The sequence below is a fragment of the Anolis carolinensis genome, chromosome 4 (genome assembly GCF_035594765.1).
Source record: "Anolis carolinensis isolate JA03-04 chromosome 4, rAnoCar3.1.pri, whole genome shotgun sequence".
Taxonomy (NCBI): domain Eukaryota; kingdom Metazoa; phylum Chordata; class Lepidosauria; order Squamata; family Dactyloidae; genus Anolis; species Anolis carolinensis.
In genome coordinates, this window is record NC_085844.1 from 71,780,182 (window position 1) to 71,794,808 (window position 14,627).

At 41.8% G+C, this 14,627-nt stretch overlaps 1 protein-coding gene across 1 annotated transcript in view; it reads left to right on the plus strand.

Annotated features, from left to right (window-relative positions):
* The first annotated feature begins 2,163 nt into the window (after nucleotides 1–2,163).
* galr1 (galanin receptor 1) overlaps nucleotides 2,164–14,627 on the plus strand; it is a 41,584-nt gene continuing 29,120 nt past the window's right edge. Inside the window, exon 1 of the mRNA XM_003219717.4 lies at nucleotides 2,164–3,706. Within this exon, the coding sequence (XP_003219765.1) occupies nucleotides 3,002–3,706 (705 nt within the window). The 5' untranslated portion in view covers nucleotides 2,164–3,001. The remainder of the gene's footprint in view (nucleotides 3,707–14,627) is intronic.

Genomic DNA, 14,627 nt, shown 5'->3' on the forward strand with positions numbered 1-14,627 from the left:
CTGACATTAAGTCTAGTTGAGTCCGACTTTGGAGGTTGGTACTCATCTCCATTTCTAAGTCAAAGAGCTGGCGTTGTCCATAGACACCTCCAAGGTCATGTGGCCGGCATGACTGCATGGCGTGCCATTACCTTCCCGCCAGAGTGGTACCTATTGATCTACTCACATTGGCATGTTTTCGAACTGCTAGGTTGGCAGAAGCCGGGGCTGACAGTGGGAGCTCACCCCGATCCCTGGATTTATTTATTTACAGTATTTATATTCCGCCCTTCTCACCCCAAAGGGGACTCAGGGCAGATCACATTGTACACATATAAGGCAAAAATTCAATGCCATATAAAATAGAACAGGGACAGAGGCAATTTAAACCTTCTCCAGCTTCCACCTTTCAGCTTCCTGAGGGTATGCTTGATTCCAGCCACAGGGGAGCAGCTGCTTCATCATCCCCTGTGATGGCAACTTCCTAATTCCAACGGCAGCTGGATGATTTTTATGGTGTCATAAATTAACCTCCCCACATATAAGTGGTACCTAAATTTCCTACTTGATAGATGCAACTATCTTTTGGGTTGCTTAGGTCAGCAATGAACAGGGGCTATATTTTATTTTTAATTGTCGGGTGTTCACCCCAACATGGGCTGGCCTCGAACTCATGAGTTCTTGGACAGAGTGATTTATTGCAGCTGGCTGCTAACCAGCCTGCGCCACAGCCCGGCCCCACCAACCTTTCGGTGAGCAAGTTCAACACACTGCCCCACTAGGGGCTATACTATATATATATATATATATATATATATATATATATATATATATATATACACACACACACACACACACACACATACATACACACACACACACACACACATATACATATACAGTAGAGTCTTGCTTATCCAAGCCTCGCTTATCCAAGGTTCTGGATTTTCCAAGCCATTTTTGTAGTAAATGCTTTCAATATATCATGATATTTTGGTGCTAAATTTGTAAATACAATAATTACAACATAACATTACTGTGTATTGAACTACCTTTTCTGTCAAATTTGTTGTATAACATGATGTTTTGGTGCTTAATTTGTAAAATCATAACCTAATTTTACCTTCAATAGGCTTCTCCTTAATCCCTCCTTATTATCCAAGATATTCGCTTATCCAAGCTTCTGCCGGCCCGTTTAGCTTGGATAAGTGAGATTCTACTGTATATATAAAGGTCTAGTTGTGTCCGACTCTGGAGGTTGGTACTCATCTCTATTTCTAAGCCAAAGAGCCGGCGTTGTCCATAGACACCTCCAAGGTCATGTGACTGGCATGACTGCATGGAGCACCCTTACCTTCCCACCAGAGCGGTACCAATTTATCTACCCACATTTGCATGTTTCCGAGAGAGAAAGAGAAAGAGAGAGAGAGAAAGAGAGAGTTATACAGTAGAGTCTCACTTATCCAACATAAACGGGCCAGCAGAACGTTGGATAAGTGAATATGTTGGATAATAAGGAGGGATTAAGGAAAAGCCTATTAAACATAAAATTAGGTTATGATTTTACAAATTAAGCACCAAAACATCATGTTGTACAACAAATTTGACAGAAAAAGTAGTTCAATATGCAGTAATGTTATGTTGTAATTACTGTATTTACGAATTTAGCACCAAAATATCATGAGGTTTTGAAAACATTGACTACAAAAATGCGTTGGATAATCCAGAACATTGGATAAGCGAGTGTTGGATAAGTGAGACTCTACTGTATTTAAGAATAAACCTACCCTTTTCATAACATGGGGATTGCCTGTAGTTCATATAGTGTTTGAATTCCGGTTAACTGAGAGCCTTCTGCATAAAGAAAGACTAGAATGGGAAGACAATTGTGCCCCTCTGAGCTTCTTGGAAGAAGGGCAGGTTAAAAATCAACCAGCAACCCCCCCCCCCCCTTGTGAGCAAATCTTGCCAAGAAAACCCCTTGGCAGGTTGAGTTTGGGGTCGCCATGATGCGGAAAGGAGAAGGAAGGTCAGGATGAAGTGACACCTTCCTTGTGGCTTTGGTCTAAACCAGGTTGTCCTCTTTGCTACCTAACGAGGAGAAGAGAGAGAGAGAGAGAGAGAGAGAGAGAATACTTTGAACTCCTCCTCGCAGAACCTTTTGACCCCCGAAACCCTAGTCCTTCGGAGTTGAAGCCAGGGGAACAGAAAGGCAGTCAGATCCGCGGAGGCAGCGAGAAGATTATAACCCACTCAAGTCAGTTCTAGGCAGCAGCCAGGCGTTGTTCTCCATTGCCAGAGGAAGGTGAGAAAGAAACAAGGACTTTGGTGGCCGCCCGAAAGAAAGAAAGAAGGAGGGAGGAAGGAAAGAAAGCAAGAGCGGCAGGACAGGCAGAGGGAGGAGCGTGGGTCTGGCAGGCGGGGGCGAGGCGGGCAGCAGGAGGAAGAAAAGGCAGCGGGAGCTCCGGCCAAGCAGACACTCGGCGCCAGGTCCTTGCATGAGTCTGCCTGCGTCGCCTTTGGCTGCTTCGCTCCACGGGCTTCCGAAGGAGGAGGAGAGCAGCTCTTCTCAAGCCTCGGGGAGAGAGACGCGCCCCTCCTTCTCCCTGGACCCGAGTGCCACCCATGGGCGGCATCCAGGGACCCAGAAAAGTCGCTCCAGGCTCAGCCTGCACGCCGCACCTTCTCACCTGAAGAAAGTTTGCTGCTCCTGCCAGACCCGCAAAAAGATGAAGTCTCGATAGCGACACATCTTGGGTCTTGTGGGAACGTCGGGATGGACGCCTCTGCTTCAAATACACGGGTATACTCTTAAAAACGGGGCTGGCGGGAGTGGGCAAGTTGATACCCGGGCTCTGAGGACTCTAGCAGGTGGGTAGAAAAGGGAGGTTCTGTGAAAAAAGTCTTTGTTAAGGGCTGCTGGGCTTGTTTTGTTTTTCAAAAGTTTGTGTAGTTCCTCCCTGCCCCCTCAAGGGTTTCTTGGTCCCCCCACCTTTCTTGGTCCCCCCACACCACCCAGAATATGGACCCCGAAGCGATCTCTATGAACTGGACCCGGGACATCTCCTGGTTGGACCCCAACGCCTCCAAGACGTTCTCTGAGCAGCCCTCCAAGCGTGAAGGCAATGGCAGCTTCCTCTCGGAAATCGGCATCGAGAACTTTGTCACGCTGGTTGCATTTTGCCTTATCTTCATACTGGGGGTGCTGGGCAACTCCTTGGTCATCACGGTGTTGGCCAGGAGCAGGCCGGGCAAAATCCGGAGCACCACCAACATTTTCATCCTCAACCTGAGCATCGCCGACTTGGCCTACTTGCTCTTCTGCATCCCGTTCCAGTCCACAGTGTATATGCTTCCCAGCTGGGTACTGGGCACCTTCATCTGTAAGTTTATCCACTACTTCTTCACCGTCTCCATGCTGGTCAGTATCTTCACCCTTTCAGCGATGTCGGTGGACCGCTATGTGGCCATTGTCCATTCGCGGCGCTCCTCATCCCTGCGGGTGTCCCGTAATGCTCTGTTCGGCGTAGGTGTCATCTGGCTTCTCTCCATCGCCATGGCTTCACCTGTGGCTCACCACCAACGTATTGTCCACCAGGACATCATTAACCAGACCTTCTGCTGGGAAGTGTGGCCCAATCTTCAGCACAAGAAAGTCTACGTGATCTGCACGTTTGTCTTTGGGTACCTGTTGCCTCTGCTGCTCATCTCATTCTGTTATGCTAAGGTAAGTACAGTCGAATCCGCTCCAAAGGATCTTTCATGAAAGTGCATGAGACCTGTGTGTAGGAAAAGAGCACAGCTCCAGGGTGGAACGATTTGTACAATAAATTAAAACAGCATCAGAGTATCACAGCTATACCCTAGTTACATCCCACTAGTAGGTGATGTTTTCTCTTGCTTGGCCCAGAGGCATATGTGCAGCACAAAGGCATGAATGGACTTCAATAGAGCATGCAATGAATTTTGAGTGTGTCAGATAGCAGTGTGTAACTTCTGTCTCATGCTGATATAACCACATCATGTTTAATATGAGCTAACGCATGAAGGATATATTTGTAAAGATTCTATAGAGTATGCCAAAATTTAGATGTAAATGACATCTCAAGTGTAATCATTTTGGGATGGGTTTAGCTAGAAAATATGAAAAAGGCACACACAGGCATGTTATCTAAATTTGAAAATGAAATCTTAAAAAATATAGTAGATAGTACGCGTCAAATCTGAGCAGTTTACAGATACAATTTTAGAGTTCTCTTTAGTGTATTGCCAACTTTATGGTTTATGTACATGAGATGTAACTCTGAGGTTAAAAGAGTATAATTCTGTTCCATTCACATAATATACATCTTTGTTGCTTGTGGTTTGCTCACATGATTTGTTCCTCACGTGTGTCTTCAGGTCATGTGTTGATTTATGGCAATTGAATGAATCTCATAGACACGGCATGGTTTTGTCAATTCCTTCTTTTGAAATAGATCTTACAGCACCTGGTATTGATTGGTAGATTTTCACCCAAGTACTTGTGGAGCCTCTGGTGGCCTAGGGGATAAAGGCCTTGTGACTTGAAGGTTGAGTTGCTGACCTGAAGGCTGCCAGGTTCGAATCCCACCCGGGGAGAGCGCAGATGAGCTCCCTCTATCAGCTCCAGCTCCATGTGGGGACATGAGCGAAGCCTCCCACAAGGATGGTAAAACATCAAAACATCCGGGCGTCCCCTGGGCAACGTCCTTGCAGATGGCCAATTCTCTCACTCCAGAAGCAACTCCGGTTGCTCCTGACACGAAAAAAAAACAAACCCAAGTACTTACCAGGATTGCTTCATTTTAGAGTATTTAGGTACATATTTATTTCTTATATACCCATTTTAAAGATAGAGCACATTTCCTTATCCAGGTTGCTTTCTCTGACATGTGATTAAGAGGCTGTGATTCAGAGATATCTGTATAAACAGCAACAGGGTATGTCTGTGAGGATGCTTTTTCATATTTTGACCTCCAAAGTCTAGTTGCCGGTATATGAATCATCCTCCAGGGATTAAAATGAGTTTCCTGAAATCTGTCCCTGCAGCTTTACTTACTTTCACATGCTTTTACATATTTCTCAAAGAGTGAGTTCTAAGGAAAATACTTTTATTTATAAAAGAAAAAAATGTCTGAGTACTATCCAGCATTATTAATATCAGTAGTTGATTTCAATAGTGTATAGTTTGTAAAGACAGCAAGTGATAGTTTGTGAAGGCAGCAAATGATAACAATGCCAGAAAGGCACAATCTTCTTGAAGCTGCATCACAGAGATCAGTCGATAGGAGCCCCTGGTGGTGCAATGGGTTAAAACATTGTGCTGGCAGGACTGCTGACTTGAAGGTTGGGTTGCTGACCTGAAGGTTGCTGGTTTGAATCCAACCCAGGGAGAGTGCAGATCAGCTCCCTCTGTAGGTTCCAGCTCCAGCTCCATGTGGGGACAAAAGAGAAGGCTCCCACAATAATGGTAAAACCTCAAAAACATCAGGACGCTCCCTGGGAAATGTCCTTGCAGACAGCCAATTCTCTCACACCAAAAGAGACCTGCTCCAGCTCCATGTGGGGACAAAAGAGAAGGCTCCCACAATAATGATAAAACCTCAAAAACATCAGGACGCTCCCTGGGAAATGTCCTTGCAGACAGCCAATTCTCTCACACCAAAAGAGACCTGCTCCAGCTCCATGTGGGGACAAAAGAGAAGGCTCCCACAATAATGATAAAACCTCAAAAACATCAGGACGCTCCCTGGGAAATGTCCTTGCAGACAGCCAATTCTCTCACACCAAAAGAGACCTGCAGTTTCTCAAGTCACTCCTGGCACAAAAAAGTTGATATTTGGCTATTGGCTAGAAAGCAACTAGTGGTGAAGAACTCATCTTGACCATCTGATGGAGACAGAAGGATTCAATAGAGATGCTACAAGTGGAAGAGTCTAAATCCCACATACCCAATCATTCCCACTTTGGATCCACTTTCTGTATAGCTATTGTTTATCTTTGGAGCTTACACTAATTCATACATTTGCTTTAGTTTCAAAGCTGCAACAAATTTACAATGGTTTACTATCTAATTCTTGTTTGACAGTGAAATATGCCGCCTCAGAGTATGATGGAAACTCCTTTTTTGAATGTTTTAAAACAGAGGTTAGATGGCTATCTATTGTGAATGGTTTTATTGTGTATTCCTGCATGGCAGGGGCTTGAAGTAAATGGCCCTTGTGGTCTCTTCCAATTTACCTTTAGCTGTACCTCATACTTACTTAGGTGATCTCTTGTAGTTCAAGGATGATGGTCCTCCAGGTGTACTGCCTTGGCTGTGGATGCATAAGTGGCTGTGGAGACCTGTTCTTGACCCGCATGTTCTTCCGCAGTGAAGACATCGGTTTCCAGGTGGAAGGCAGTCCCGGTCAGGGTTGGCTTGATGCGCCTTTCTCTTGGCACGTTTCTCCCTTAAGCCCTCTATTCATGCCTCTTCGAATTCTGCAGCACTGTTGGTAACAGCTGACCTCCAATTAGAGTGCTCAAGGGCCAGGGCTACCTCATAGCCTTCCAGTATAACACAATCCCTGAGTAATATGCATGCAAGCAGAATATTATTAAAGCAGAAATATTTAATGTCAGGAATATCAATTTCAGAGATAAGACATTCTGGAAATTTTTGTTGAGATTTGCAATGTCCAAAACAATCTGTTATACATACACACATTTCCAGTGCCCAAAACAATGTGCTATACATATGTATATGACTTATAGTTATCAATCAAAACACTTTAATGTATTAGTAAGCTTTAAGGTAAAAGGTAAAGGTTTCCCCTAATGTTAAGTCCAGTCGTGTCCGACTCTGGGGGTTGGTGCTCATCTCCATTTCTATGCCGAAGACTGGCATTGTCCGTAGACAAGGTTATGTGACCGGCATGACTGCATGGAGTGCCATTACCTTCCTGCCGGAGTGGTACCTATTGATCTACTCACATTTGCATGTTTTCGAACTGGTAGGTTGGCAGAAGCTGGAGCTAACAGCAGGCGCTCACTCCGCTCCCTGGATTCGAGCCTGTGACTTTTGGGTCTGCAAGTTCAGCAGCTCAGCGCTTTAACACACTGTGCCACCGGGGGTACAGTGTGTTACATGTACAAAAATACCTTGGTTAGTAAAGGTAAAGGTTTTCTCCTGACGTTAAGTCCAGTCGTGACTGACTCTGGGGTTGGTGCTCATCTCCATTTCTAAGCCGAAGAACCAGCGTTGTCAGTAGACACCTCCAAGGTCATGTGGCTGGAATGATTGCATGGAGCGCCATTACTTTCCCACCGGAGCGGTACCTATTGATCTACTCACATTGGCATGTTTTCGAACTGCTAGGTTGGCAGGAGCTGGGGCTAACAGTGGGCGCTCATTCTGCTCCTGGGATTTGAACCTGGGACCTTTTGGTCTGCAGGTTCAGCAGCTCAGCACTTTAACACACTGTGCCACCAGGGGCCCCTTTAATAAAGAAGCACCTTTTCATGCCTGCCCAGCCACAATACTCTATCTAGCTGGAAGATTTTTAGCAATATCAGTATTGACATGATAGTGATGTAGTGCAGAGATACACAGATTTTCAGTGTCTGGCTGCAACAGTATGCCTGAAATAAACAATGCAATGCAGTTTCTATGGGGGGAAATTGGGTTCTACTCTAGCCAATGCTACTGTAGCTGTGTGTGCGCACAGTTGCCTCCAAAATCCCTTTTTGAGTATGCATAAAATGCAAAAAGGAGAGAAAAGATAAGTCTGCATCATCAGATCTTCTAGTATGATTTTTTTTTTTTAAAAAGGAGAACTATAAGATTGACCACCAAAATGAACATTGGAGGCTGGTGAAATAAAAAAAAAGATTGTGGATGTAATTTTTAGGTAGTTTTCAGGTGTTTGAAAATATTTTTATTTGCTTATGCATGACTTAGCTGACCTTGTTGTTTAATTTCATATTTCATTTCATAGTTTTGAATAATATATTTTCTGACAAATGTTGAACTGCTTTTTTGTGATGTATAGACTTGTTTCTATTCTTTCGATGTTATTTTTGCCTCTGGTACCAAGTTTCTGTTAATGAAGTAATACCTCAGAACACATCTACTTTGTTAACTGACTGATGCGTGATATGCCGTAGTTCCTCAGTCATCCACTTTTAAGACAGTTGAATGAACACTCATTTACTGAGGTCAGAAGGGAAGCTGCAATTTCACTATCATTGTCTGGAGAACAAGTTGCACTGAGGCATTTTGGCCACCCATTCTATCAAATCCTGATAAAATGTATGGAACAATAATTTTTCAAAATGAAAAATTCTCTGTGCAGTCTTTAAGCCCCCAAAGTTTAGAACATCTAAAAATAAACAATAAGATGAGAATTTTGCTATGTTCTTTTTGAAAAAGGACAAGAACATTTTATTAACAAAGCAACAGAGACCTTGTGAGATCTTAAAAATGAATAGGTCTTATTGCTTTAATGAATCATATCCCACTTTAGCGGAATCTTTCTCAAAAAAACAGCATTATTAGTGCTAGTCTTGTGTAGCACCTAATCATGGAGAAGGTTCAATAGAAATATATTTCTGGCCATGCTGCTAATGTCCATTATATTAGTGTTCACAGTATATGAACTGCCACACTTTGGTATAGTCATAGGTAAAGGTAGATAAAGGTTTTCCCCTGACGTTAAGGCTAGTCGTGTCTGACTCTGGGGGTTGGTAATCTCCATTTCTGAGCCGAAGAGCTCGCGTTGTCCATAGACACCTTCAAGGTCATGTGGCTGGCATGACTGCAGGGAGCACCGTTACCTTCCCACCGGAGTGGTACCTATTGATCTACTCACATTTACATGTTTTCGAACTGCTAGGTTGGCAGAAGCTTGGGCTAACAGCAGGAGCTCACCCCGCTCACTCCCTGGATTTGAACTGCCGACCTTTCAGTCAGCAAGTTCAGCAGCTCAGCAGTTTAACCCTCCGCACCACTAGGGGCTTTGGGCATAGTCATATAAGATAAATTCTTTGTATGAACAAGAAAATATCTATAGATGTTCCCTACACTAGTATTAGAACCATTGTGTAGACATGGGATGATGACCACTGCTGCATTGGACAATAAATGGCCAGGCTAGGGACACAGCCCCATTGTCCATGCAGTGCTTCTACACTTGAAGAATGCATGAACTGAGCTAAGAAATTCTGTTTCTGATTGAGCTCACCTTGTCATGTTGTATACAGGCATATCTCAGTTAACAAATCTTCTAAGAAAGAAACTTCATTTTATGCATTTTAATGCCTGCCCAGTCCCCTTTTTCTGTCTTTTCCTCAGTCCCACAAGATTTTCTTTTAATAGCACTGGTGTTAGGAGGATGGAGAAGGAGAAATGCAAATTTTCAGTGCAAACTTTCTAGATCAAAGGAAGTAATTGTATTGTTCCCATTTGGTTTGGTCAGACTTCACCTGGAGTATTGTATCCAGTTCTGGGCATCACAATTTAAGAAGGGCATTTACAAGCTAGAATGAGAAGATGACCAAATGCAAAAATATCTGAAAACCATGCCTTATGAAGAGCAGTTTACGGAACTGGGTATATTTAGCATGAAAAAAAGAAGATTAAGAGGTTTCATAATATTTGTTTAAATATTTGAAAGGATAGCATATTGAGGAGGGGGTAAGCTTTTCTGCTGCTCTGGAGACTAGGACATAGAGCAATGGGTTCAACTGCAAGAGATTCCACCTAAATATTAGGAAGAGCTTCTTAAAGGTAAGACCTGTTCAGAAGTGAAGTATGCTGCCATGGAGCATGGTAGAGTCTCTTTTGTAGATATTATTTTATTTTATTAAGTATTTTATAATGTATGGTTTTAAATCTATTTCTTGTAGTTTGTTAAATTACCTAATTGTTTTAATTGCTTATGTTTTATCTTTTTGTACTGTATATTGGCATTGAATTTTGCCAGATTGTGAGCCACCCTGAGTCCCTTTGGGTGAGAAGGGCGGGATAGAAAAGATGAAAATAAATAAATAAATATTTTTAAAGCAGAGGCTGGATGGCAATCTGTCGGGAATGCTTTGCCTGGCTGTTCTAGCATGACAGGAGATAGCTCTACTGGCTCCTTTAAAATCTATGATTCTATGAGTGTTGGGTTTCAAAAGCAATTCTGTAGTAGACAACTAAGTAAAACCTGATCAGGGAAAGAACAGTACTCTGCTCTAGCTGATGCAACAGCAGTCTTGTATGCATTGTTTCAACAGTCAAGTTAAACGGCAGCTGGCTTTGGAATCCCTTGCTGGGCATACATGAACAGCAAAAAAGAAAGTGACAAGAAGAAAGTAGATAAGCCTTATCAGCTATCACTAGCATGTTAAAAAAAACGCCACATAGATCTATATGTTTGGCCTCCAAAAAGGAATCTATTAGAAAGGTGAAGGCTGCTGAAAGAGAAAAAAAACATTCCTGGATGCAATTTGGAAGGAATCTTGCAGTAGTCTCTTGACGATTCCAGATGCTTTTATTTACTCATGCAGAGGCTGTTTCATTTCACATTTGCTTATAGTTGAAGCCTGTTGAGACATATTGAAGTGGATCTTTTGTGGTATACAACCTATCACTATTTTTTCCATGTTATTTCTGTTTCTATACCAAAGTCTCTATTGAAGAAATAATGTCCAAGAACACATTTGACTTGTTAATTGAAGTATATCTGTAATATACTGTACCATCTGTATTTTAGGCCATTGTATTTATGCAATGGACAATGAAACAGTTTGCCAAGTGATGCTACTAGTGGTCACTGTGAAGCATTTGATAAAGTGCTCATAACTTTTAAATGTCAAAGGAAAGGGACAGCCAAATTAGCTTTGTGACTGGATAGATGTAATTGAGATAGGCAGCTGACATTAGCAAGGAGCAATGTCCACGTGGCAGCAGTGCACTTGCAACTATATAGTCCTATGTGTAGGAAATACAGTCTTGCAGTCACACACTCAAGCTGTTGGTGGTTTTACCTGCAAAACTGCGTCACTGTTTATTTAAATTTCTCCACTCACTGTATTCCCAAAATAAATATAATTGGATCAAGACTTGAACAAAATAGCAGACTATTGCTATTTCTTTGTATGAATGGCAGCTGGGTTGGCATTAATAGGGTGCTGTATTCTTCCGCTGAAGCAACTGACCAGTTAAAGAGAGGCCATATGGCACATGTAGCTCTGGCCTCCAACAGATGGAAATGCCCCAGAAGCTCAGGAGAAACAGCTAGTACCTTGGCACATGCTATCTAATGCAAGAATGGGGCATGAATGGCCTTTCAGATTTATTGTTGTATGCGTTGAAGTCATTTCCAACCTATGACAAACGTAAGAAAAGCCTGTCACAGGGTTTTCTTAATAAGATGTGTTCAGAAGCGGTCTGCCATTGCCTTCTTCTGAGGCCAAGAGTGTGTGACTTTTGCAAGGTCACCCAGTGGGTTTTATAGCCAAATGGAGATTCAAACACAGGTCTCCAAAGTCATAACCAAATGCTGAGCATTACACTAGCTCAATACACTGCCTCCCAATTCTCACCAGTCCGTATCCTGGCGAAGACAGTTTGAGCCTGGCATAATTTGGCCAATAACACCAGGAGTGCAATATGTTCCCTACCTGGGATGTAATAGTAGGGCTGACAGTGGATAAGTCATTGCATGCAATCACAGAAGATATAGAGCAGAATCTCATGAATTTATACTCCATTCAAAGCTGCCATCAAAATCAGCCCCCTGCTCTCATCTCATCAACCAAATGTTAGTCTAAGTAGAAAAATCTTGCAGAAGATCAGTAGGACAGTTGCTGCATTCTTTTTAGGCAGCCTTGGCACAACATCATACATTATTTAAACACAATAGGTTGTAATACTGTAGCCTATTGGTTGTCACATCTATTCTGAATTTAATTGCTGGCATAAGATATCCTAGAATGGAGCCACAAGTATCATTATATTTAACGCAGTTGTGTTACTAAACTCATGAGAGTTATTTGGCCAGAATGTGTTTTCTGTTAGCCTGTCTGCCATGATGTTCTTTTCTTAGACATTTGCGGCTTAACTCCCCAAGCTACCACTTACATTTTAGAAAACTCTCCTATCAAGATTCCTAGGAATAATGCTTGCCACAATCCATTTGATGTATGTTGCATCAAACTTTGTGGTTGCAGAAAATAAAAACAATAACATTAAAAAGTGGCAAATTAAGTTCGAAGCGCAAAAGGATGGGGAAAAATATCTTCCCTTCACAGTAGCATTAGGCAGAAGCCACATTTCCTACATTGCATGTTTTCTTTCTAACTTGACCACACACTGATGTTGCTTCACCACACATACCTTGTTTTGTATCTGAAAAATACTGGAGGGTATGATGGTCCCTCTAGGGCAGTGGTTCTCAACCTGTGGGTCCCCAGGTGTTTTGCCCTACAACTCCCAGAAATCCCAGCCAGCTTACCAGCTGTTAGGATTTCTGGGAGTTGAAGACCAAAACATCTGGGGACCCACAGGTTGAGAACCACTGCTCTAGATATTGAGGATGCTATGACAGGGCTGAGGGAAGATTCAACTTCAAATCCAATTAGCTTTTGCACATGAAATGGAAGGCTCACTATCTCATTCTGCATCTCAAACAATGGAATGTCTTGGCTCTACGCTGGAGCTAAGTCCTATGAATATTAAGGACAACTTCAAATTCTAAAGCAGTTTTAATCTCCATAGTATCTGTGAAGTATTACTGAAGTGCTATGTTCTTTCCATTTCTATGAAGAGCGATTGCTGTTTCCAATAACTGCTTTCCTGCAAAAGTGCAAGAGCTTTTTTAATGGAGATAAATTTTCTGAAGCTGTTCAGTTTTGTGAGTAAATTGCTATTTTTCAGAGCACGTAATGCTTTATTGCCTGTCTTTAGAATTGTTTGGTAGTGGGACTGTAACAGCAAGGTTTCCTTGGAGACTTTTTTGCAAAGTCTCCCATCTGGTACCTAGAAGGCTGTAAGGTGGTATGGCAGACACCAGAGAATATGGAATTATTTTTTTGTTTTCTAGGACTTCTTGCAATATTGACCTTAGTGTTCTAGCATTCTAGGCATGAGAGAGCCCTGGAAGCAACTGTTGCTAATATTTACGCATCTTCATTGCCAGATAAGTTTAGTAGAAGAGAAGAGCAAAGTTGGCTGGTGGAATTAGCCTATGTACACCCCAAGAACAGTTGGACTTAAATTTGGAATAATTAGGGCATCTCATATTGAGGTATTTCAGAATTGGAGTAAAGTGTAGGATTTGTTGCCATTCCCAACACTGTCCACCAATTTACCACTGTATCTATAGAAAAGCAAGGAGCAATTAATTTCATGAGATCCAGTGTGGTGCAGCAGTTTGAGCTTTGGACTCTTATCTGGAATCCATGCTAGGACATGGAAATGCACCGAGTGACCTTGGACAAGTCACACTAAGTCAGTTTAGAGGAAGGCAAAAGCAAACCTTCTGAACAATTGGCAGAAAAACCTTTTGATAAGTTCACTTTAGGGTTGCTATAAGTCAGAAATGACAGGAAGGCACACGACAACAATTAATCTCTGACACTTTATGCTCCTATTAGGTCAAAACATTTGATCTTATTGTCACTAGGTAATTCAGACATAGCACTGAAAAGAAATGTTTTATTTTAATTTGCAGTTTATGAATATTAGCAGTTTAATTTGTACTTTATATAGAATGAATTTGCTGCATACCTCTAATCTAATGCCAGCAAAGGAACAGTCTGGATTACACAGACTCTTTTTCTTGCTTTGACAGTTAGAAGAATGATTCAAACAGTAATCATAAATGATAAAAACCAGAGAGCACCCAATAGAATCTACTGAAACAACATGTCTCCAAGTGCTCAATGGTTGGAAAAGCTCAACATATTTTGGCCAATGTATATTTCAGTGGCTTTCAGAGACAATAGGGTATTTATATGCAGACATTTCTGAAGCTGAGAATCCTATTCCATTTCCTGGATAGAAAAGCTTTTTACAAAACAAAACAGCCATCTATCTAGCACTTGGAGACACATCTCTTCCCGCTCCCCCGTGGATTCTAATACAGTAATAGTCATGACATATTTATTATCATGAATGTGAATCAGTATGAATAAAGAAATGTTATTGCAGTTTATTTCCATAGATACTCTAGCATGATGAATGACTAAATGTGTTAATAATTAATACCTACTTCTATTTTTTAAAATGCCATTGTAGGATTTTCCCTCATGTACAAGTGCTAGACTATTGCAGATTGCATCCATCTTGATTAATAACCAATAGAGTTGTGTGAAGCAGCTGAAATCCATTAGTAATTTGTTTCAGAGATTGAGATGGTGCCCACTTTGTTTCATAAAGATTTGGAGTGGTCCTGTTTCATTTCGTAATTTGAATCCCCAAAGCTTAATAATTGTTTTGTTAAGATTTGTTCTATTAGCGGCAATGGGAAAAATTTAGAGGCTCGTCTCTTTGTTATATTTTGATAAATATCAGGATGACATTGGGCACACTTGTAGATAACATTTATGACTTTAAGCCTACTGGGTTTTAGAATATTTTCATCATCCACTGATTTTTA